Below are 20,661 nucleotides of genomic sequence, written 5' to 3' on the forward strand. Positions count from 1 at the left end.
CACAGCTTCCTGTTCCGGGGGAGGAGGGCACAGGGCAGAGGGGACCCTTGGCTTTTCCCCGGACAGTGGATGTTACGCCTAGTGGCTCAGTGGCATCGGTGGAGAAGCCTTCCTAGGCTGGGCCGCACCGTTCCGGGCAGCAGGCGGTACAGGGAGAAGATAAGTGTAGAAGCTCTTACGAGAGAAAAGCTGGAGAAGAAACTTCTGTCGGCCCACCCTTACATCCGCATCTGGACCACACCGGATCTGGGTTGGGGGCTCAGCTTCCAGCGCCCTTGCCCTTGGCTCCAGTCATAACCCCAACCAACCTACTGCCAGGATGTGGCTGCCCCCCCCCCCCCCCCCCACCCTAACCCTCCAGCAGACCGTCCAGGCTGGAGTCTGGGGTGGGCTGAGGGGACTCGGGTGCTCACGGAAAATCTATTTATTTACACATAGGTTCTCCAAAGTAACAAAACCTTGGCCTAGGCAGGTCCCTTGGCCAGCCCTTGGTGCTCAGGCTCCAGATCCTTCCCTCCCCTTCCAGCTTCTCCTGTTCCAGCTGGACAGTCCTGTCTGGGAGCCTAGAAGACCCTGGGGGTGGTGGGTGTAGGGGCGGGAACCCCACGGCTGCCTGAGCTCTGGGGACCCGTAGGGTCTGGACACTGGAGCAGCCCCGTCCTTTGGTGGCGGGGAAGGGGGAGAGGGCCAAGGGCAGGAGTGGCTCTTGGGGCAGAGCTGGAGGGCCTGGCCGGCCATCAAGTGTACTTGGTGTCGGAGAGCTCCTTCCAGAGCAGGGTCTTGAGGTGGCTGAGCACCAGCGAGTGGTGCGCCTCCACCTGGCTGGCCAGCCCGCTCAGCGTGGTGCAGGTGCGCAGCTGCCTGCCCAGCTCGCCGCGCAGGCCGGCGGGGGCGCCGGGCAGCAGGTAGTCCCGCAGCAGCTCGCACACCTTGGCCAGGTTGGGCTGCACCAGGTCGCCCTTGCACTGCCGCAGGAGCGTGTCGCAGGGCGCCCTGCAGTCGCGCCCGTAGGTGCAGTCCGAGCTGCGCTCGCAGTGGCGGCCCCGCAGGAAGCGGCGCACGGCGGCCTCGGGCGCCACCTGCTGCAGGTCGGCCATCCTGAAGTCGTACTTGGCTGTGTAGCCCACGTTGGCCAGCGTGGTCTCGCACATGTAGAAGGTGCCGTAGGCGCCGTGGAAGAGCTCCTCCACGAACTCCAGCAGGCCGATGGCGATCTTGGCACGCCAGGGCCACGCGGGCCCCAGCCACTGCTGCAGGGCCCCGTGCAGGGCGCGTGGAAGCAGCGGGCGCAGCAGGGGCGGGAGCGCAGCCCCGGGCCAGGAGCTGTGCGGGGCCCCCTCGGTGATGTACAGGTCCCCGCAGCAGCCCAGCAGCCGCGAGGCGCGCCCCTTCTGCAGGGACAGCAGCAGCAGGAAGTCGTTGCGCTGCAGCAGGGCCCACACCGACCTGGCCTCGGCCAGGGACACCCGGTGGTCCTTGTTGAAGTCGGCCACGAGCAGGACCTGTCCGACCAGCGCAGGCAGGGAGGGCAGGTCTCCCAGGTTTGCCTGAGGTTTGGGAGCAGGAGACAGGAGGCCAGGGCGTCGGACGGCTGCGCTCCGCAGGGACCCGCACGTCCGCCAGGCGGGGGAGCCCCGCCTCCAGCCGACAGGATGGAGGGGACAGCCAGGGGCCTGCAAGGCCCCCTCGCCGCTCCCCCGGTGCTCTCGGCACAGAGGTGGGAGCACCGGACGGGGCCCACTCACCTCTCATCGGCGCCCCTCCGCCTGCTCTCCCCAAAGACGCCCCTGGGGCGGGGCCTCAAGCCTGTGGGTGCTCCCTGAGGGAGGGTCTGCTTGGAGCTGGGGGGCTGGCCAGGCACCTGGCTGGCCCGTGTGGCCTCCACCCAGCCTGCCTCCTGCCCTGTCACACGTCCCTGGGCATGAACTTGACCGGCCCCCAGGAGGGCCCACTGACCTTGAGAAAGCTGAGGGTCATCTCCTGGAACTCCTTAATCGAGGTGCCCCGGGTGGGCTTGTCGAAGAGCACCAGCTCCCGCCGAGGGGCCGTGTCTGCCCCAGCCTTCAAGTCCAGGCTCTCCTCAATGCCACACTTGATGGTCACCTCCTTGCCCTGCCAGAGCCCGCTGTACACCTGCACAGGACCACAGGGACCCTCCGTGCAGATGTCCCCCCTCTGGCTGCACCGAGGGCGTCTGAGCCCTGGCGCTGACCCTGGCCCGACCCTGCTGGGCTTACCTGCTGGCCCGGGACAGAGGAGAGGCAGGTCCTCCACTCCACCTGGTGCAGGTTGCACAGGTCCTGGCAGATGGAGCCTGAGATGATGCCCTTGCGGTACTGGTCACACTGAGGAGAGGAAGACGCAGGAAGTGGCCTGCGGAGGCGGGGGCTCGTCCTGTCCGCCCGCCTGCCCCTTCTTCAGCCAGAGGCACGGGGAGAAGCAGCTTTCTGCAGTAATTAGGTCAGGCTCTGGAGCAGCTGCTGCCAAGGCAGCAAGACGAGGCCTGCAGCCTCCCGAGTCCTGGGGCTCTGGGCTGGCCTGAGCCCGAAGGTGAGGCGAAGGTGAGGCCGGAGGGGATGGAGTCAGGCCCGTCCCTGCGGGGGATGGGGTGGGGGGGAGTCCTGGCATCCGGAGCGAGTGTGGGGTGAATTCCTGGATGTGCGTCACCGTGGCCGTGGTGCCCAGGCCCTTGGTGGAGAGGGCCTGGAGGAAGGAGAGGGAAGGGAGGCGCCAGAGGCCCCGGACTCACCTGTGGGAACCAGGGAGGGGGCCACGACAGCGGTTCATCCGGAGGAAAACCAAGAGAACAAACACTGTCATTCTGCCACCTGGGAGGGAGGCCCTCCACCACAGGGGTCTGTTGTGACCCCCGAAAAGCCCCAGGGCCACAGGGCCCTTGTGGGGTGGTCTGCCAGGGAGCCTGGGCGGCAGGGCGGGGCCAGGGCGGGGGAAGGGACCTGTCAGCCACACCGCCCACCAGTGTGTGGGGAGGGGGGTTCCACGGAAGCGGAGCTGGGCAGTGTGTCCATCAGCCTCAGGGCTCCTGCGACCCATCGGACATCTCCCCTCCCAGCCTGTTTACTGTGTGCAGACTGGGCGGTGGTGGGGACCCGGCCGAGCACCCAGAGGTCCATGGGCACCGGGTCTGCGGCCCCCGGTCCTGCCCCCCCCCCCCCGCCTACACGGGGCCTTGGACAAGCTGTGGAATATTTCGGAGACGGCTGATACCCCCATGAGGCGGGCAGGTCGCCTCTGGAAAGGACAGGGTGTCCCCACGGCCCCAGGGACAGGCCTCAGGAGAGCTGGGCCCAGCAGCCAGGGCACTCTGGGAAAGCGGAAGCTGCAGTTCCTCTGGCTGGGAGGGGCAGGTTCCTCCTCTGCTCCCCTAGGGCCCCTCAGTCCTCTGCATATTGGGGCGCTGCTGTGGGCACACAGGAGACACTCAGAAAACAGCCGCCAGCTCTGAGCGCCTGCTCACTGCATGCCACTGGCCAGACCCCATCTCACGCCTCCTCGCAGGTCTTGCTGCCCGCGAAGGCCCCTCCACCCACTGCCAGCGCCAGGCGGCCCGGGCTCCTCCCAGGCCTCCCGCCCTGCTCCCTGGCCCGAGGGGTCCCCAGAGCGGGGCCTTTTTCCGCCCGCACCCAGAGGCCGGGCTCTATCCCCATAAACGCCTGCCCCTGGGTCTCCCCAGCCCCCCGGACTGTGAAGGCAGAGCCATGTGTCCAGCACCCAGCTCGGGCCAGGACCCTGGAGGCCCCCAGCGAGCCTTTCTGGAATAAATGAGCTTGCCTGAGAGTGGCCAGGAGGCCCAAGGCCCCCTCCTCTGAGCTGGGACTGCGCCCTCGGTGCCTGGTGGCAGCCCCGCCCCCAGGAGGCCTGAGCCAACCATCAGTGGGCCCCTTACAAGTTCCTACGCATGGGCTCTCCCACTCTGGACCCCCGTGCCCCTCCCACCGCCACCTCTGGACTTGCCCAAGTGTGGCCCCCTGGGACCTTGCCCGGAACAGGCCTGCTGAGCCCTTCCGGGGCGCCACACAGCCCTCCAGGAGGAGTGCCGTCATCCTGAGGAGGGGGAGAGACTCCAGGCCCCTGGCTGGTGCGAGGCAAGCGGAGACGGGTTCAAGGCTGGGCGTCTCCCTCGACTCCCCCCTCGAGACCCCAGGAGCTCTGCTGGGGCAGGGCAGGTCCTCCCAGGTCCGTCCCCAAGTGGCTGGTCGGCTCGCCAAGGGCTCCAACCTGCCCGGGGAGGCCAGGCAGCGCGGCCGGGGGGGTCAGAGTCTGAGGTTTGCCAGGGCCCCTTCGGCTGGCGTCACCTCGCCCTCCAGCCAGTGACAGGGCGGCAGCAGGAGCAGTGAGCCGCCCTGTGCGCACGCTCGTGGGCACACAAGCGCTGGCGTGGACGAGCACGCAGGCTCACGCGCCCTCACAGGCACGTGCACGGCCTTGCCGTAGAGGCCACGGTGGCGACTTAGCGCCGTCTCCCGTCTGAGGCCCCGAAGACCACGCCCTGCAGCTTCCTTTGCCGGACTCCTGGCCCCAGGAGGGGCCCTCACGGCCACCAGTGCCTGCCTGTCCCCGTCTGGGCTAAAATGTCTCCCTCCTGGACACCTGTACAGCTGGCTCTGTCCCTCTGTCCGTCCCCAGCCGCCCACATCTGCGCAGCCTCCCCTTGGCCTCCCCCGTGGCCCGCCAGGGGCAGCTCTGCAGCCGGCACGGTCACATGTGTCTTAAAAGCCGCTGAGCCGGCGCCGCTGAGCCACGTCTCTAAGCTGCCACGGCAGGAGCGCTGGCCCAGGAGCCCAGAGGCCTGGCCCGAGGTGACACTTACGATGACCACCTGGCAGATGTGCCCGCGGCAGAGCTCGGCGTAGGACGAGTAGTGCACGTAGGCCAGCCAGCTGCCCGCGAAGACGCCCAGCCAGACCAGGAAGACGTACTTGACCCTGAGGCCCGGGAGCCGGCCCTGCGAGGGAGGGGGCCGTGAGGAAGCGCCACATTTGGGGTGCTGACCCCACATCCCGGACCCCAGCCTTCCCGAGGCGTGCCCCCCCTCCGGGGGCCAGCACCCGCCCAGCCCAACGTCTCCCTCCCCCTCCTCCTACCCACTGTGGGTGGGGCCGGGGCCTGGTGTCTCCCAGACCTTTAAATCTCACAGGCAGGTAAACATAAATTCCAAAATGAGGGAGATATGGGGTACACGCTCTTTATTTTGCTGAATAAAGAGATTTTGAATAAATTTCCCTCCTGTCCTGCCCGCATTTCATAGTGACATGTAACCTCTGCACACGGTCAGGCTGGAGAAGCATCCACACCTCCACGCACTGTTCCCCCGGGTGGTGGAGATTTCGGGCTGGACCCGGGCCAGCAGGGGGCGTGGGGTTGGAGGCACGGTCACCCTGTGAGCCTTTAAGAGACACGGCCTCACCCACCCACAATCAAAGAAGCCAAAGGGTGGATACAGCCCACTTGTCCATTGACAGATGAGTAGATAAATCAAATGTGGTCCATCCACAGGATGGAATATTATACAGCCACGAAAAGGCAGAGAATCCCGACCCAGGCTACAGCAGTCCCTGCCCTGGCCCCTGTGGGTCCTGTCACCCATGGGCGAGTGAGCCCCTAGGACAGGAGGACCTCATGTCCAGTGAAACGAGCCAGACACGAGACAGATCCTGTGATTCCACCCATGCGAGGGCCTCGAGGACTCCGATCCACAGAGACAGGAAGGGTTGGGGGGTCCAGGGGCTGGGGAGGAGGGGGAGTGAGTGTTTAAAGGGGACGGAGTTTGAGTTTGGGAAGATGATGAGATGGGTTCTAGAGACGGATGGTGGCGGCTGCACAACGAGAATGTACTTGATGCCCCCGAGCCGTGCACTTAAAAATGGTTAAGATGCTAAATTGATGTGATGTATAATTTACCACGATAAAGAACAGGTAAGTAACTAAGACATGCAGCCCCTGGCCCTGCTGCCAGAGGCTCTGTCCCAGAAGCCTGGGGGGGCCGGGCTGAGCCCTTCTATGGAGGGCTCAGCCCCTCTACCAGGTTGCCCCAGCTGACGGGTAGAATCACAGGGTGGGAGAGTCCCAGAGCCCTGCAGGAGCTGGGGGCACTGTCTCCCATCCAGCCCCCCCGCCAGGACTGCAGCGGCATCGACTTCCTTCCCTACCCCGACCCTGGCAAATCACAGGCCTCGCTGGCTGCTGTCCAGGGGCGGCCAGCTGATGGGATGGGGTTACCACACGCTGACCCGTGCAAGAGCTCAGACACCTTGACCAGGCAGCTGAGCCCCAGAGAACAGGGCCCGGGCCCAGGAACCAGGAGGGCAGGAGGGCCTGGGGCTTCAGGCCAGTCTGCCCCAGAGGAGAACCACGGCCAGCACTGGTCACGCACCCTGCCACCCGCGGGCCAGGGAGCGGCCCAGTCCTGGTTAGTCCTGGGCCCTAGTCACCTGGGGGCTGGGGCTGAGAAATGGGGCCAACGGGTCCCCACTGAGGACAGGGCAGGGGCCTGCAGGCCCAGCCCAGGCATCTGTGCTCATTTTTACGGTTCTTCCAGGAGAGGTGGGGTCCTCACCTCCTGCTTCCCTAGCACCGACTCCCGCGGCTGGCCAGCTGCGGAGGTGCTGCAGCAGGAGGGCCTCTGAGAGCTCCAGGGGCAGGCTTGGAGCCTCAGAGGCCTGGGGTGGCCCTGGGGCAGGGTGAGAGGCTTGGGTCTCAGGCCCACTAGTCCCTGACACTGCACCTGTTTCCGCCAGTTTTGTTCCAAGGGAAAAACAGGAAAGCAGAGGAACAGTGGGTGGGGGGCTGGGGAGCTCGGGATGTTGCCTGGCAGGATGAGGTCAGAGGACTTCCAGCCGCTGGGGAACCACGCCCCGAGGCAGAGGCGGGCAGGGCGTCTGGGGGGCCGGCGCTGGGAGTCCTGGGGGGATGGCCGGGACAAGGGCAGGCTGTAGCCTGCACTGGACCCAGGGCGGACCCAGGCTTCCCAGACTGACTGCAGGGCCCACCCTGGACACTGCCCACTGTCCCGCCAGACGCCCTCCAGCTCGGGCCTTCACGTGGCGGCCCCGCTCCCAGGACACCGTCCGCACTTGGCTAGCTGTGACCGACCCCCAGGCCCTTATCTCAGGCGGGCACCTCCTCCAGAAGTAGTCCCTGCCCTGGCTCCTGTGGGTCATGTCACCCATGGGCGAGTGAGCCCCTAGGACAGGGAGTGTCCCGCTCCTCGGTGGGTCCTGTGCAGCTGCTCACCCGCCGTGGCCTGCCCGGCTCCTCGTAGAGCCGCTTGGGGGTGTCCCTCGGGGGACAGTAACAGCACAGTGATCAGCAGCCTTGGGGCCAGTGACCCACAGGCGCCACGACCTCCAACCCTCACTACCAACCCGGGAGTGTGCTTCACAGGCAGGGAAACTGAGGCTCAGGGTGCGTCCTGACAGTAACGGGGGTCCTGGGCTCAAACCACTGGGGACCCACCAGAACCCCTCTGCTGTCCATGCCCATCTGCCGTCCCCGGGCTGGGCTCAGAGGCCTGACACGCAAGATCCGGGACCCGCGACTCTGGCCTCCCCTGCGGCAGCTCGGTCAAGGCCTTTCCCACAGGGCGGGGGCTGCTGCACCCCCTGCCTCCCAGCATGGGGGTGGACACAGATCCTCAGCTCCCACCTTGCCCGGCGCTGGGTGGGGACCGCCACGAACCCCAGGCCTCAGGCGTGCAGGGAGGGCTTCTGGCAGACAAGCACCGGGTTACCTGGCTCCCACCCTTGTCCCCAGAGGGGAACACCGTGGCCAGGCCCTGATCAGGGCTGCCTCCTTCCGCCCAGGGGCTGGGGTCCTGGAGGGCACGGAGGTTGTAGATGTGGCCTGGATGATTTGAGACTCTGATGTGGGCCTGGCTCAGATCACCCAAAGCAGAGGTGACAGGGCTCCTGACAGCACCCGGGGCAGAGGCAGGCTGGGCCTCCCCCGCAGATGGCGGGGTCCTGAGAGGGACTGTGATTCGTCCAAGGTCACTGTGGGGTCAGGGCACACTCCTAATCTCGGGCTGGCTGGGGGATGGCCCGGGGGGAGGGGATGTCCTTCTTAGGGTGGTTCTATGTGTCCCAAGTTTTCCATCACAGAAAAACAAACCTGGTCTTGTAAGTAAAGGGAAGCGAGCGGACTTGGTGCGGCTTCTGGGCCTGAGGGAGCAGGTCCAGCCCGCGGCGGGGTGGGGCCTCCTTCAGCCCCAGAGTCACGGGTGCCACCCTGCAGCATCCGCGGGGCCCGGGCGCTCCGCTCACCGCATGGACAACCCTCACCCCAGTCCCCAGTCCCCTCCCTGCCCCCAGCCTCCCCGGGGACCACGCACCGCAGCGCTCACCGGCCTTGAGTCCCGAACCCGCCCCGGGCCCCAGGCTGGACGCCGCGCGCCCCCAACGAGGCCCGGGCCCCACGGCGGGCGGGGCGGGGGCGGGAGCCGGCTGGGGCCGGGGCGGGGGCGCGCCTACCTGCAGGCCCTTGGAGAAGGGGCAGAAGATCACCAGGTGCGCCAGGCGCCGCAGCCGCCGCATGGTGGGCGCGGGCCGTGCGCCGGCCCGGCTCGGCCCGGCTCGGCTCGGCTCGGCTCGGCCTCAGCCCCGCGGGCCGGCCCGCAACGGCCGCCGCGCCTCCTCCCCGCCCCGCGTCCGCGCCGGAGCGCTCGCCTCTGACGGCCGGGCGGGCGCGCGCGGAGGGCAGGCGCGGGGAGGGGGCGCGGCGGGGACGCGCGCGGGGTGGGGGCGGGGAGCAGAAGGCGGGAGAGGGCGCGTGGCCGCGAGGGGGCGGTGCGGGGGCGCGCGGCGGGGAGGGAGAGAGGAGGGGAGGGCGGGCCGGGGGCGCGGCGGGGAGGGAGGCAGGAGGGGAAGGAGGGAGGGAGGGAGGGCGGGCCGGGGGCGCGGCGGGGAGGGAGGCAGGAGGGGGGGGGAGGGGGGGGAGGGAGGGCCGGGGGCGCGGCGGCGGGCCGCGGTGCTGGTGGGAGGTGAACGCGGCCCCGCCTCCACCCCACCGCCCCCCTCCCCGCGCCCCGCCCCGGAGAGAAAGGGGAGGGCGCCGAGGCCCCGCCCACCCGCGCCCCCAGCCCGCACCCTTGAGCGGCGGGGTTGTCACAGGCGGGGCCGTCGTCACGGGAGGGGACTGTCACGGGCGGGGCTGTCGCGCGCGCCCCTGCGGAGAAGAGACGGGTGGTGGAGCCGGGCGGCCTGAGGAGGTCCCACGGGGCAGGGTCGGGCCCGCGGGGCGCGGTGAGCCCAGGGACCGGGGCGTGTCGCGGCTAGGTCCCTAGTGGGGTCCCGCGCCAACCACCCGGCCTGGAGGGGCCGTGGACACTGCGGCAGCGTTTGCCTCTTTCTCCCACTGTTTAAAGAAATACAGGCAAATGCGCCCTTTCACTGTGCATCTCTGCCGGTGTTTACACAGACAGCCCTGTGGGCACCACCGCTTCCAGGCTACAGAACAGTTCCACCCCCGACAGACCCCGGGGCCCCTCTTCCTTCCAGCCCTCCCATGGCCCAGCCCTGGGGAGCGCGGGCCCTTCCCCTGCACATCACCTAGATGGAATAAAGCAGCCACAGCCTTCAGGTCTGGCCTCTGTCATTAGGCAGAGCGCCCTGGAAATTCAGCAACCCCTCTTTGCCAGGGGGACTCCCGGCACCAGGCACCAGCTTGATCAGCCAGTCACCACCTGAAGGCCCTCGGAGTTGGTTCTGGCTTTGGGGGATCGGGAGCAGAGCTGCCATCAAGTCTGCGTTCGAGTTTCTGTGTGAAGGAAATTCATTTTCACTGGGGTGATACAGAGCAGGGATGCTGGGCGGTGTGGTCAGGGTAGGTTTAACTTCCTCCAGAGCTGCCAGGACGCTTTGGGGCTGCACGTTCACATCGCACCGCAGGGTATGGGAGTTCTGGTTGCTCCACATTCTCGGCAGCACTTGCTATTGTCCGTTTTTAAATTCTGGCCATTCCGGACTTCCCTGGTGGTCCTGTGGTTAAGACTTCACCTTCCAATGTAGGGGCTGCGGGTTCGATCCCTGGTCGGGGAGATAAGATCCCACATGCCTCTCAGTCAAAAAACCAAAGCATAAAACAGAAGCAATATTGTAACAAGTTCAATAAAGACTTTAAAAACCATCCACATAAAAAAAAGGTTTTTTAAATTCTGTCCATTGTACTGAGTGTGCAATGGTGTTTCTTTGTGGTTGTTATTTGCGTTTCCTTAACAACTAATGATGTTGAATATTTTTTATGTACTTAGTTGTGACCTGTATATTATCTCTGGCAAAGAGTCTATTCAAAAATTTTGCACATTTCAAAAAATTGTTTCCTTGTTGTTGAGTTTTGACAATTCTTTTATATCTTCTGGAAAACAGTACATTATCAAATATGTGATTCGCAAAGATTTTCTCCGTCTATAGCTTGTCTTTTCATTTGCTTAACAGTGCTTTTCAAAGAGCACAAGTTCTTAATTTTGATGAGGTCCAATTTGTCCATTTTTCCCTTTTTTTCGTTTGCACGTGTCAAGTCTAAGAAGCCTTATCTTTGCTTAACCCAACCCAGGGGCACAAAGATTTCCTTCTGTGTTTTTCTTCTAGAAGCTTCACAGTATTAGGTTTTACACTTGGGTCAGTGATTCAATTTGAGCTAATTTTTGTACATGGTGCAAGGTATGGGTCAAGGCAGTGTTTTGGTTTGGGGTTTGGCTGTTTTTGTTTGTGGGGTTTTTTGCATGGATAGCCAACCGTTCCAGCACATTTGTTGAGAAGATGAGCCCTGCGATGGTTTTGGAGTGGAGTGCCTCCGACGAGACACCGCCCTGCAAGCAGCTTCCCCAGCTCCCAGATAGTGGTTTTCCAGCAAGTTCCGGAGGGCAGATTTCCTGCAATTGTGCCAACAGCACAGTGACTTCTCTGCTGTCCCGAGAGCCACAGCTGAGCTCTGCCAACAAGATCTCAGCCTGGGTGCAGGGGTTCCAGCTCAGCCCGACAGGTTACTTCTTTTTTTGGCTGTGCTGTGCGGCTTGTGGGATCTTAATTCCCTGACCAGGGATCCAACCCAGGCCCTCGGCAGTGAAAGCGTGGATTTCTAACCACTGGACCGCCAGGGAATTCCCTACAGGTTACTTCTTGTGTCTGCTCTTCACTCCAATCCTCCGTTACAGTTAGTAATTCTTGTAGCAAACTTTCCCGGTCGAGATTGCCATGTGGCTTCTGTCTCCTGATGGCACCCCAACTGACACAGGTCCGGTGCAAAAGGGACATGGGCATTTTAATTTTTATTTATTTTTTTGGCCACACCGCACGGCTTGCGGGATCCTAATTCCCCAACCAGGGCTTGAACCCGGGCCCTCGGCAGTGAAAGTGCAGAGTCCTAACCACTGGACTACCAGGGAATTCCTGACAGGGACATTTTTATAAAACTTATGGAGACCCACTACACCCCACACTTTGGACCACGTGGCCCACCCGCGGGCACCCAACGTCCTCAACCAAATGATCGTTATACTCTGATCGATGACCAGGATGGTCCCGTAAGAGAGTCCAGGTGGCTGGACCAGAATGAAGTTTGCATCCCCTCGATCCCCTTGTGGACCCTTCAGGCTGGCCAAAGGGTCCCCTTAGGAGAAGGGAGAAGCATCTGCTCAGGAGGGTTGGGGTAGAATCCTGATTATCTCCAAAGGACCTGCATAATCCCACCCCCACCCTTTCATGCTGGTCATTGCCAAGGTGACCAAACAGAGGTGCTCCTCTCTGGGGACAGCCACATTCAGTGACCAAGCTGCCTGGCTAAGGTGTGTGGGCCAAGAGGAGGGGATGGAGGTAGAGTCAGAAATCTCCTAAGCGAACTTTGGAGAGGCCATTCCAATGCGCTGTGACACCAGCGGCTGTAGGCACTGGGAAGCGGGGAAGGGCCTCTGGCACCTTGACTGCCAGCCCACTGTGGGGCGGCTTTTGTGATGAAGAAGCACCATATCAGGCTGCACGTGAAGCCAAACACACGACACTGCTCAGAGCCATGCCGTGCCTTCTCTGTCTTTGTGTCCTCCCATGACCTTCAGAGACCCTATTTCCAAATAGGCCACATTCTGAAGTTCTGGGTGACCATGAACCCGGGGGGCGGGGGGCGGGGGCGCCACTATCCAACCCAATACACAGACCAAACAGATACATCATTGGAAACGGCCCAAGAGTCAGTGAAACTATAACACGTTTTATCAAGGGACCCCAAAATAAAAATGGCTTAATCAGGAGAGAAGTGTATTTCTCTTTCATGTAGCACTCTTGAGTGTAAGCGTCCGAGGGCTGATATGGAGACTGCCCTTTCTCAGGGACTTCCTCAACACCTGGTTTCTGTCTGGCAGTCCAGAATGGCTGCTCCAGCTCCAAACATCACCTCCACACTCCAGCAAGGAGGAAGAGCAAAAGGGACGTAAAGAGCATGACTTTCCCTTTAAAGACAAGACCTAGAAAAGCATACCTCTTCTGCTCACATCCCATTGGCCAGAGATTAGTCATATGACCTTTCTTGCTGCAAAGCATGCAGGGAAATGTAGTCTTTTTTTTTTCCTGGGCAGCCACATGTTCAACTAAACTCCAGGTTTTTCTGGTACCCCTCAGCCTCAGGCACAAGTATGTCACGGGGAAAATGGAGAAATGGAGACTTGGGCCCTGGGCACATTGCCCTTCCACACATAGCTCATCCCACTGCCGCAGGCCCCGATGACCTAGGACTGAGGTCAGGGGTCATGCAGTTCCCTTCAGACAGGTGTTTTGGGAGGTGTGGATGCCTTCAGGCTCAGGCGAGGCCTGGGGAATGTGATGTCTGCATTAAGACCCAAAGGATGGGGGCAGGGGGAGGGAAGGCGAGGATGGAGTCCAGGCAGAGGGACAGAACCTGCAGAGGCCCAGAGGCAGTGGACCGTGGGCAGACATGGAACCCGCACTTTGCACGATGGATGTTGGCACGTTCAGGTGATGCGGCAGCAGGGCTGTGAGTCCCTCGTGCCTCTCTCTGCACTTACACTTCGCTGTTCTGACTAGTCGGGTGTCTGAGGGTCCTAGGGGTCTCGATCCGACGCGTGTGGCCCTGTTCTCTCACTCGCGCGGCGTCTCCACCACGTGCTTGTCAGTCTGATCTTGAACTCATGTTTGCTTGACCTTAACCCATGGGAATCCCGTAGCTCTAAATCCGGGGTGCTGGGAGGGATTGCGCCTGTGCGGGTGGGGGCTCCGCAGAGCTGGAGGTGCAGGGCTCAGGGCACAGCTGCGGGCATCTGCCCTCGGGGCCGGGGTCTTCCTGCCTGCTCACCACTCACCTGCTCCACAGAGGTCAGAGGTCTTGGGAGACTTCCGCTTCTCAGATCCCAGAATCCAAGTTTTTTTTTTTTTTGCAGTGAGAGGGTCCCTTGGGTGTCTAGTGCACTGCCTGCAGTGAGCTGAATAGTTGCCCGCAAAAGAGATGTGTTCACATCCTCACCCCTTTACCCTGTGAATGGGGCCTTATTCGGAAAAAGGATCTTTGCAGATGTCATTAAGTTAAGATCTTGAGAAGAGGAGACGACGCTGGATTACCTTGGGGGTGGGGGGCAAATCCAATGACCAGTCCTTATCGGAGACTCACAGAGGAGAGACAGACACAGGGGAGAAGACGGAGCAGAGGCAGGAGCCGTGCCGCCCAAGCTGAGGAACAGCTGGCCAGCAGGAGCTGGGAGAGGGAAGGGCCCTCCCCTGGAGCCTCCAAAGGAAGTGCGGCCCTCCACACCGGGATTTTGGACTTCTGGGCTCCAGAACTGGGAGACTAAATTTCTGTCATTTTAAGTCACCCTTCGTGGTAATTTGTTATGGGCGGTGCTTTCAAGAACCAGAAAGTTCCGTGTCTGGAATGTGGCTTGCAGCAGGGGCCCTGGACAGATGGGACTGGTGGGCCTGGTCCTGTGAGGCTTCCAGCTCCTGCCCCGGCGTCTGGACTGATCTTATTTTCCAGATTCTTTTCAAAATGCCTTTTGGACTCTGCCTTGCTCTTCTTCCCACAATATTCTCCCTATGGATTCTTTTTTTTTTTTTTTTTGGATTCTTTTCCGCGCATCCAGTTGCAAAAGCATCCCGTGTCAGTGATCCACTGCAGTATAACAGAGCACCTCAAACCCAGCAGCTCAGAACAGCAGGCAGTGCTGTGCGTCAGGAATCCCGGAGCGGCTCGGCCATGCGATCCTGGCCCAGGATCTCTATGACATTGATGTCCAAACGTCAGCCGGGCCTCTCGGTCCTTTGAAGGCTTAAGTGGGACTGGAGGACCACATGCTGGCTGGTTGGCACTGGCTGGAGGTCAGTTCCCGGCCATGCTGACCTCTCAACGGGGCCGCTTGAGCATCCTCACAGCATGGTGGCCGGCGATCGGAGCTCCAGGCCAGAGCCGTGGTCCCTGGAAGTTTCACACCAGCACTCCCCCTATGCCGGGAGTGAGGGTCCCGGGGGTTTCCTGGGGGCCTGCACTACACATACCCAAGGACGAGTCAGGTCCACACAGGGAGGCTACAAGGGGATTAAACCACAGCAGGAGACTCTGAGGTTAGACCCAGGGCAGAACTTTCTTAGCGTGACACCAAACAATGCAGTGTGTTTCCCAGAGGGTTCTCACAGGAGCCCTGAGATGGAGGACTGTTCCTCCACACTCTACAGATGGCCAACCTGGGTCGAGAAGAGGAGCAGCCCCACGGTGGTGCACACCGCCACACGCTGCGGGGACGGGGCCAGGATTGGGACCCATCTGCTGATTCTGGCTCAGCCTTCCCCGCCCCCTGACACCTAGCACCGTGGGCCTGCTGTCCGCGTGAGGCCCCCGGACGCCCTTAGTCAGATTGTGTGGTCCCCTCACCCTCCCTCCTGTGTCCCCTCTCCCCGCTCCGTTGCTCCCTCCCTCTATCCTCCCTCCCCCCACCTCCTCCATCCCCGGCCTGAGCCCCTTGCTGTTTCTGGAGGGAGGCAGAGGTCACTGTCCTGCAAGGCCATGGTCCAGGCCGAGGTCCAGCTGGCCTCGGGGAGACAGAGGACACCATGGACTCGGCAGCACAAGGGCCTCAGGCTCAGTGGCCCGAGCCTGCACCCTTCTGACAAGCGTTCCCAGGGCCACGCGTCCTGTCAGCCAGCCCTGGGCCGGGCCCTGCTGTGTGTGTGTATGAGTGTGTGTGTGTATGAGTGTGTGTGTGTGTGTTTATGTTTGTGTGTGTGTTTATGTTTGTGTGTGTTTATGTTTCTGTGTGTGTGTGCGTATGTGTGTGTGAGTGTGTGTGTGTGTTTATGTTTCTGTGTGTGAGTGTTTGTGTGTGTGAGAGTGTGTGTGTTTGTGAGTGTGTGTGTGTGTGTGCGTGTGTGTGTGTGTGTGAGACAAGGCTCACAGGTGCCTGCACGCCCAGCCCTGGGCTGTGGGATGAGGAATCCAGCAGTGACCGGGGCCCGACAGCGACAGGCTCGGCCCCGGCTGCGGGGGCCTCAGGGTCAGTGGGGAGCCTGACCCTGCCGGGCGAATGGAATGGGGGTCCCACAGGGATGCCCAGCATTCAGGGGGTCTGAGTGACGGGCAGATCAGGAGGGCCTCTGAGAGGGTCGTTTGGGCTGGGACCCACCCAAAGGGGCCTGCTGTGGGGGGGGGGGCATGGGTGGAACCCCCGGCAGAGAGAGCCGCATTGGAAAAGGCTCTGAGGCGGGAAGGGACAGACCCATCCCAGGGGCTGAAAGAAGGACGTGAGGGGGTCCTGAGGGTAGGATCCCCGGGAAAGGCAGTCTGCTGCCCAGAAGGGAGCGAGGGAAGCAGGTAGGAGGCTGAATTCCCTGGGACTGCGGCACGGTTAGCCAGCGCTGCCCAGGGCCTACCCCCTCCCCCATCAGCGGCCCAGGGACAGGGGACGGCGGAGTCTCTTCCTCAGCCGCCCTGGGGTGGGGGGTCCATGCAGTGTTACCGTGGAAAGCAGCAGGTTAAAAGCCTTTGACCCAGAAACGTCACCCGCTGGAACCCGTCCTAAGTTAATCATTAAGGAAGGGGGCACAGATTTCGCAGGTCACTCAACCAGCCTTGTTAAGAGAAAGTTCGGAACACCCTAAAGGCCCCCGTCGAGAGGTGACTGGTTACATAAAGGAAGGTGTGTTCAGGCAACACAGTATCGTTCAAACTTTAAAACAGAGCTACAGCCCTGGGCCCTCAAACGCTGGGCGCTTCTCAAGAGATGCACGTTCTCCAGGGCCCAGGGGCCTGCCCCAAACCCACAGGGAGGCCACAGCCGGCTTCGATGCCTTCAAAAGTCCACGATTTGGGGGAGAAACAAGTCTTCCTGATGCCAAAAGGAAGCTTATTTTTATGATGACGTTTAGACAAGTTCTTTTACGTGTCATCCAAATGAAAAAACAACATTAAAAAACTTCACTTGTAATTTGTGGGTCCCCAAGAATACAGCTGGGGACTGTAATTCTGACGAGAAAAGCAGAGCAAAGAAAAGTAGGGGGAGTGTTACCCCATTTGTGGGAACTACACACAGGTATGCAGGTGTATATTGATGGGTGCGTATAATAAAAAATCCTAGGGCTTCCCTGGTGGCGCGGTGGTTGAGCATCTGCCTGCCAATGCAGAGGACACGGGTTCGAGCCCTGGTCTGGGAAGATCCCACGTGCCGCGGAGCAACTGGGCCCGTGAGCCACAGCTACGGAGCCTGCGCGTCGGGAGCCCGTGCTCCGCAACAAGAGAGGCCGCGACAGTGAGAGGCCCGCGCACCGCGATGAAGGGTGGCCCCGGCTCTCCGCAACTAGAGAAAGCCCTCGCACAGAAACGAAGACCCAACACAGCCAAAAATAAACAATTAAAAAAAAAAAATCCTAAAATCTGGAAAGCCACACACTTAGATGCTCCAGTGATAACAGTGGTTAGATGTTGAGGATACAGGTGACTTTTGTTTATTCTTGCCCACCTGTATCTTTTTGACTGAGGTGAAATTCATGTAACGGAAAATTAACCATTTTATTTAATTAATTAATTTATTTTTTTTTTGCGGTACGCAGGCCTCTCACCGCTGTGGCCTCTCCCGTTGCGGAGCACAGGCTCCGGACGTGCAGGCTCAGCGGCCACGGCTCACGGGCCCAGCCGCTCCACAGCATGTGGGATCCTCCCGGACCGGGGCACGAACCCGCGTCCCCTGCATCGGCAGGCGGACTCTCAACCACTGCGCCACCAGGGAAGCCCAAAATTAACCATTTTAAATTGCAGAATTCAGCGGCCTTTGGCACATTCACACTGCCATGTAATCAGCACCTCTATCTAATCCCAGAACATTTTCATCCCCCCGAAAGGAGATCCCAGGACCCCATAAGCAGTCACTCTCTGTGTTCCCCCTCCAGCCCCTGGCACCCACCAGTCTGAGTTCTGCCTCTAAAGATTTTTCTATTCTGTATATTTCATATCAGTGGAATCGTACTATATATGCCTTTCTGTGTCTGGCTTCTTTCCCTTAAAATTCGCTTTCGACGTTCATCTGGGTGGTAGCAGGTGTCAGAACTTCATTCCTGCTCAAGGCTGAACAGTATCCCATTGTATGCATGGACCACGTACGATGGACTATTCTTCCGTTCATGAACAGAAATGTACACTCATCAGTGGGTGCACATTTACCTGTATCTTTTACAATGATCGTCTAAGACCTTCCGTGAGAGGGAATGAGTCAGCCGCAGGGGCCATTTCCCCGCTTTCTCTCCCAATTCCTTCCCCTCTCCCGTCCTGCTCCCCTTTTTCTCCTCCACCGCCCACCTGCTTTGGGGCTTCAATCCACCTGACAGTCAGGATCTGCAAGAGGTAAAGGTAGGGCCATTATCAACACAGATCATGAAAACGGCTCGTGTTCCACTCTGGGCTCTTTCAGATCTACAACACTTGAAGACACCCAGCCGTGCCGCTCCAGTCGCAGACGGACAAATGTCACGGCCCTAAGAAAGGGGAGCTGTGCATGTGCAAACACGCAGGGACTGTTCACGCATGTTGAGGGTCTGGAGAAGGCGTCAGCCAGCCCCGCCGTGGGACGCCAGCTCCATCCGGTCTCCAGAGGGCAAAGAGGGCTGGGGTGGACTCCCGGCGCGGGCACCTTGGCCTCGCTATGTGCAGTGTTCCTCTAAGAGAAGCGTGGAGGGGAAGCTTGCCCAACTTCCTCTCTGTGGGACAGGGCCCGGTGGGCACAGGAAGGGAAGGGTTTACCTAGAGGCAGCTCTGCGGGACGAGCACAGCAGATCAGAACCCACAAGCCATGCCCTGGGGGGCGAGGTCTCTCCCTCGAGGCTGCCCTGCAGGGCTCAGTCTTCTGAAGGCAGGTTCTCCCCAGAGGGGAGCTGCATGTGGGCAGCACCCTGCGGGACCCCTGTGGCCTTCAAGACGGGCTCCTGTGATGCTGTGGTCTCACCGGGCCAGGCGCTGAGCGCCTGCCAGGCCTCTTTACGCTCTGTTTCGCCAGCCAGGCCATTTTCCCTGGGCGGGCCTGAGCTTCTGCCCAGGCATTAAGAGGGTGGTGTGAAAGCAGATCCACCTTCAGTGCTGCGTGGGCTGCCGCGGGGCAGGGAGGGACCGAGCTCTCATGGACACTCGGGGTCGGACAGAGCCCAGGATCTGGCCCCGCACCGGCTGGGCTTGGCTGAGTCTGGGGGGACTCCGCGTGTGCCCTGGGGAGGCCCTGGCCAGGGTGGACCCCGCACACATCCCTCCCGTCTGCGGCGGCGGTGCCCCACTGACCCCACGCGGCCCGTGCGCTGGGAGCCCGTGGTGCCAGGAGGGAGCCAGCCAGCACTCCACAGCGGCCGCTGCCTTCGGCGGGGATTCTGTTCAGATGGCAGGGCCGTCAGCCCCAACAGAGAAGGCGGGGCCTCCCCAGATGCTGGCCTGAGAGGGATTTTGGGGGCTGAGGCAGGTGTGGGGGTGCCCAGGGCCAGGCAGAGGTGAGCGGATCTGCCCGGGAGCCCCTGCCCCCTCACGGCGCCCGTCCGCGTAGGGGTGGTGGCTGCCGCATTGCCGGGTCCACCTGGAAGCAGAGCTGGTGACCAGGCCCGGGCTCTCCCATGGGTCAGGACCCCCAAGGGTAACTAGGAAAAGCCGCCTGCCGGCTAGGACGGCCCAGGGCGCGGAGAGGCTGCAGGACGTCCGGGGCCGCTCACATCTGCTCATGGCTGCTGTGACCCCCCTAGGACCGCTACGCAGAGCCCGAGCAGGGCCATTGTCCGCCAGGCCCATAGCTCAGGACCCTGGGCCCACGGGCTTTTAGGGGCCCACAGAAGTGCTTTCACCTTTTTTCAGGTCAGAAAGGAAACAGAAGGAGAAAAACGAACTCCTAGGGTTCCTTTTATACCAACACAGGCATAAAATAAATCTTCGATGTTTTCACAGAGGAAGGAGCCCACGGAGGCCGAGTGTCGGGGACCCACCCAGCCCCAGCACGGGGAGCAGGGCCGCTGGGCCGGAGACGGAGACGGGGGCCTGCCAGAGCAAAGCTGGGGGGAAAGCGGGGAGGCGAAGGTGAGAAGGGTTAGGGAGAGAGAGGGAGGGAGAGGGAGGGAGAGGTGGGCGAGGACAGTCACGGAGCCAGAGCTGGGAGCCCACAGCCTTGGTGGCGGGTGGCAAGCTCTGCTGCCCCCGCCCTGTGCGCACCGAGGGGACAGGGAAAGACGGCCTGCGCCGGGTGCACGGATGGGCGGGCTTCGGAGGAAGGGAACGGAGCTCCAGCGGGAGGGAGGAGAGAAGTCCCCCCAGACCCTGCACAACCCCCGACACCATCTGGGCCATAGGGGGGACACCAACAAGAGCCCAGGAGCGCTGTGTGCACCGCCGGGGCGGCCAGCCCGGGGCCAGGTTAGCTCTCAGGGGGTTGTGCCCCGCTGGGGAGCGGAGGGGCCCCGGAATGGGGAGCGGGGTGTGTGGGGGGCGGGCCCGGGAATCCGGAGCTCCTCCCTCCGTTCCTCCGCCCTGCGGCCAGGCCTGCTTCCACTAGAAGGCAGTGCTGCTCAGCCGTCGGCAGAGGCCTGGCCAGCTTGGCAGGTGCAGCCGAGAATGGGAATTGGGGCCGGGGTACAGGACGGCGCCCTACTCTGGGGAAGGGGTCACCGGATAAAATACAGGACACCTGGTGAGATTTCCATCATTTTTTAGTATGGGACATACTTGTCCTAAAAAAAGTATTCCTTGTTTATCTGCCATTCAGATCTTACCCAGTGCCCTGTATTTTTAAAAATATTATTTATTTATTATTTATTTTTGGCTGCGTTGGGTCTTTGTTGCCGTGTGCGGGCTTTCTCTAGTTGCGGCGAGCGGGGGTCACTCTTCGTTGCTGCGCGCGGGCCTCTCATTGCGGTGGCTTCTCTTGTTGCAGAGCACAGGCTCTAGGCACGCGGGCTTCCGTAGTTGTGGCGCACGGGCCCAGCTGCTCCGCGGCATGTGGGATCTTCCCAGACCAGGGATCGAACCTGTGTCCCCTACACTGGCAGGCGGATTCCTGAACACTGAGCCACCAGGGAAGCCCAGTGCCCTGTATTTTTAAAAAAATATTTTATTACTGATATTTATTTTGTTAAAGTGATTTTACTTTGTTTACTTTTTGGCCTCATTGGGTCTTTGTTCCTCACACGGGCTTTCTCTCTA

General features: G+C 61.5%; 1 protein-coding gene across 2 annotated transcripts; it reads right to left on the reverse strand.

The window, feature by feature from the left end:
- Positions 1-409: 409 nt before the first annotated feature.
- DIPK1B (divergent protein kinase domain 1B) lies at positions 410-8,653 on the reverse strand. 2 transcript variants are annotated; one of them, XM_059072905.2, is made up of 5 exons: positions 8,490-8,653; positions 4,832-4,966; positions 2,238-2,345; positions 1,957-2,133; positions 410-1,547 (listed from the first exon to the last, which is right to left on the reverse strand). In XM_059072905.2, exons 1-5 carry the CDS (start codon positions 8,550-8,552, stop codon positions 738-740), a joined length of 1,293 nt encoding a protein of 430 aa, XP_058928888.1. In that variant the 5' UTR covers positions 8,553-8,653; the 3' UTR covers positions 410-737. The 2 variants fall into 2 exon arrangements, with proteins under 2 accessions (XP_058928888.1, XP_058928889.1); XM_059072906.2 differs by having other exon boundaries at positions 1,957-2,112; positions 8,490-8,641.
- Between the last annotated feature and the right edge of the window lie 12,008 nt (positions 8,654-20,661).

This window comes from Kogia breviceps, chromosome 8 (genome assembly GCF_026419965.1).
Source record: "Kogia breviceps isolate mKogBre1 chromosome 8, mKogBre1 haplotype 1, whole genome shotgun sequence".
In the NCBI taxonomy this organism is placed as follows: domain Eukaryota; kingdom Metazoa; phylum Chordata; class Mammalia; order Artiodactyla; family Physeteridae; genus Kogia; species Kogia breviceps.

What these genes read in the sequence shown, in the direction of transcription:
- DIPK1B (XM_059072905.2), bottom strand. Translation starts at nt 8,552, where the DNA reads ATGCGGCGGCTGCGGCGCCTGGCGCACCTGGTGATCTTCTGCCCCTTC. An exon ending in ACATCTGCCAGGTGGTCATC is followed by an intron (nt 2,346 to 4,831) that starts GTAAGTGTCACC and finishes TCCTCTCCTCAG; the next exon opens with TGTGACCAGTACCGCAAGGG. An exon ending in CCTCTGTCCCGGGCCAGCAG is followed by an intron (nt 2,134 to 2,237) that starts GTAAGCCCAGCA and finishes GGTCCTGTGCAG; the next exon opens with GTGTACAGCGGGCTCTGGCA.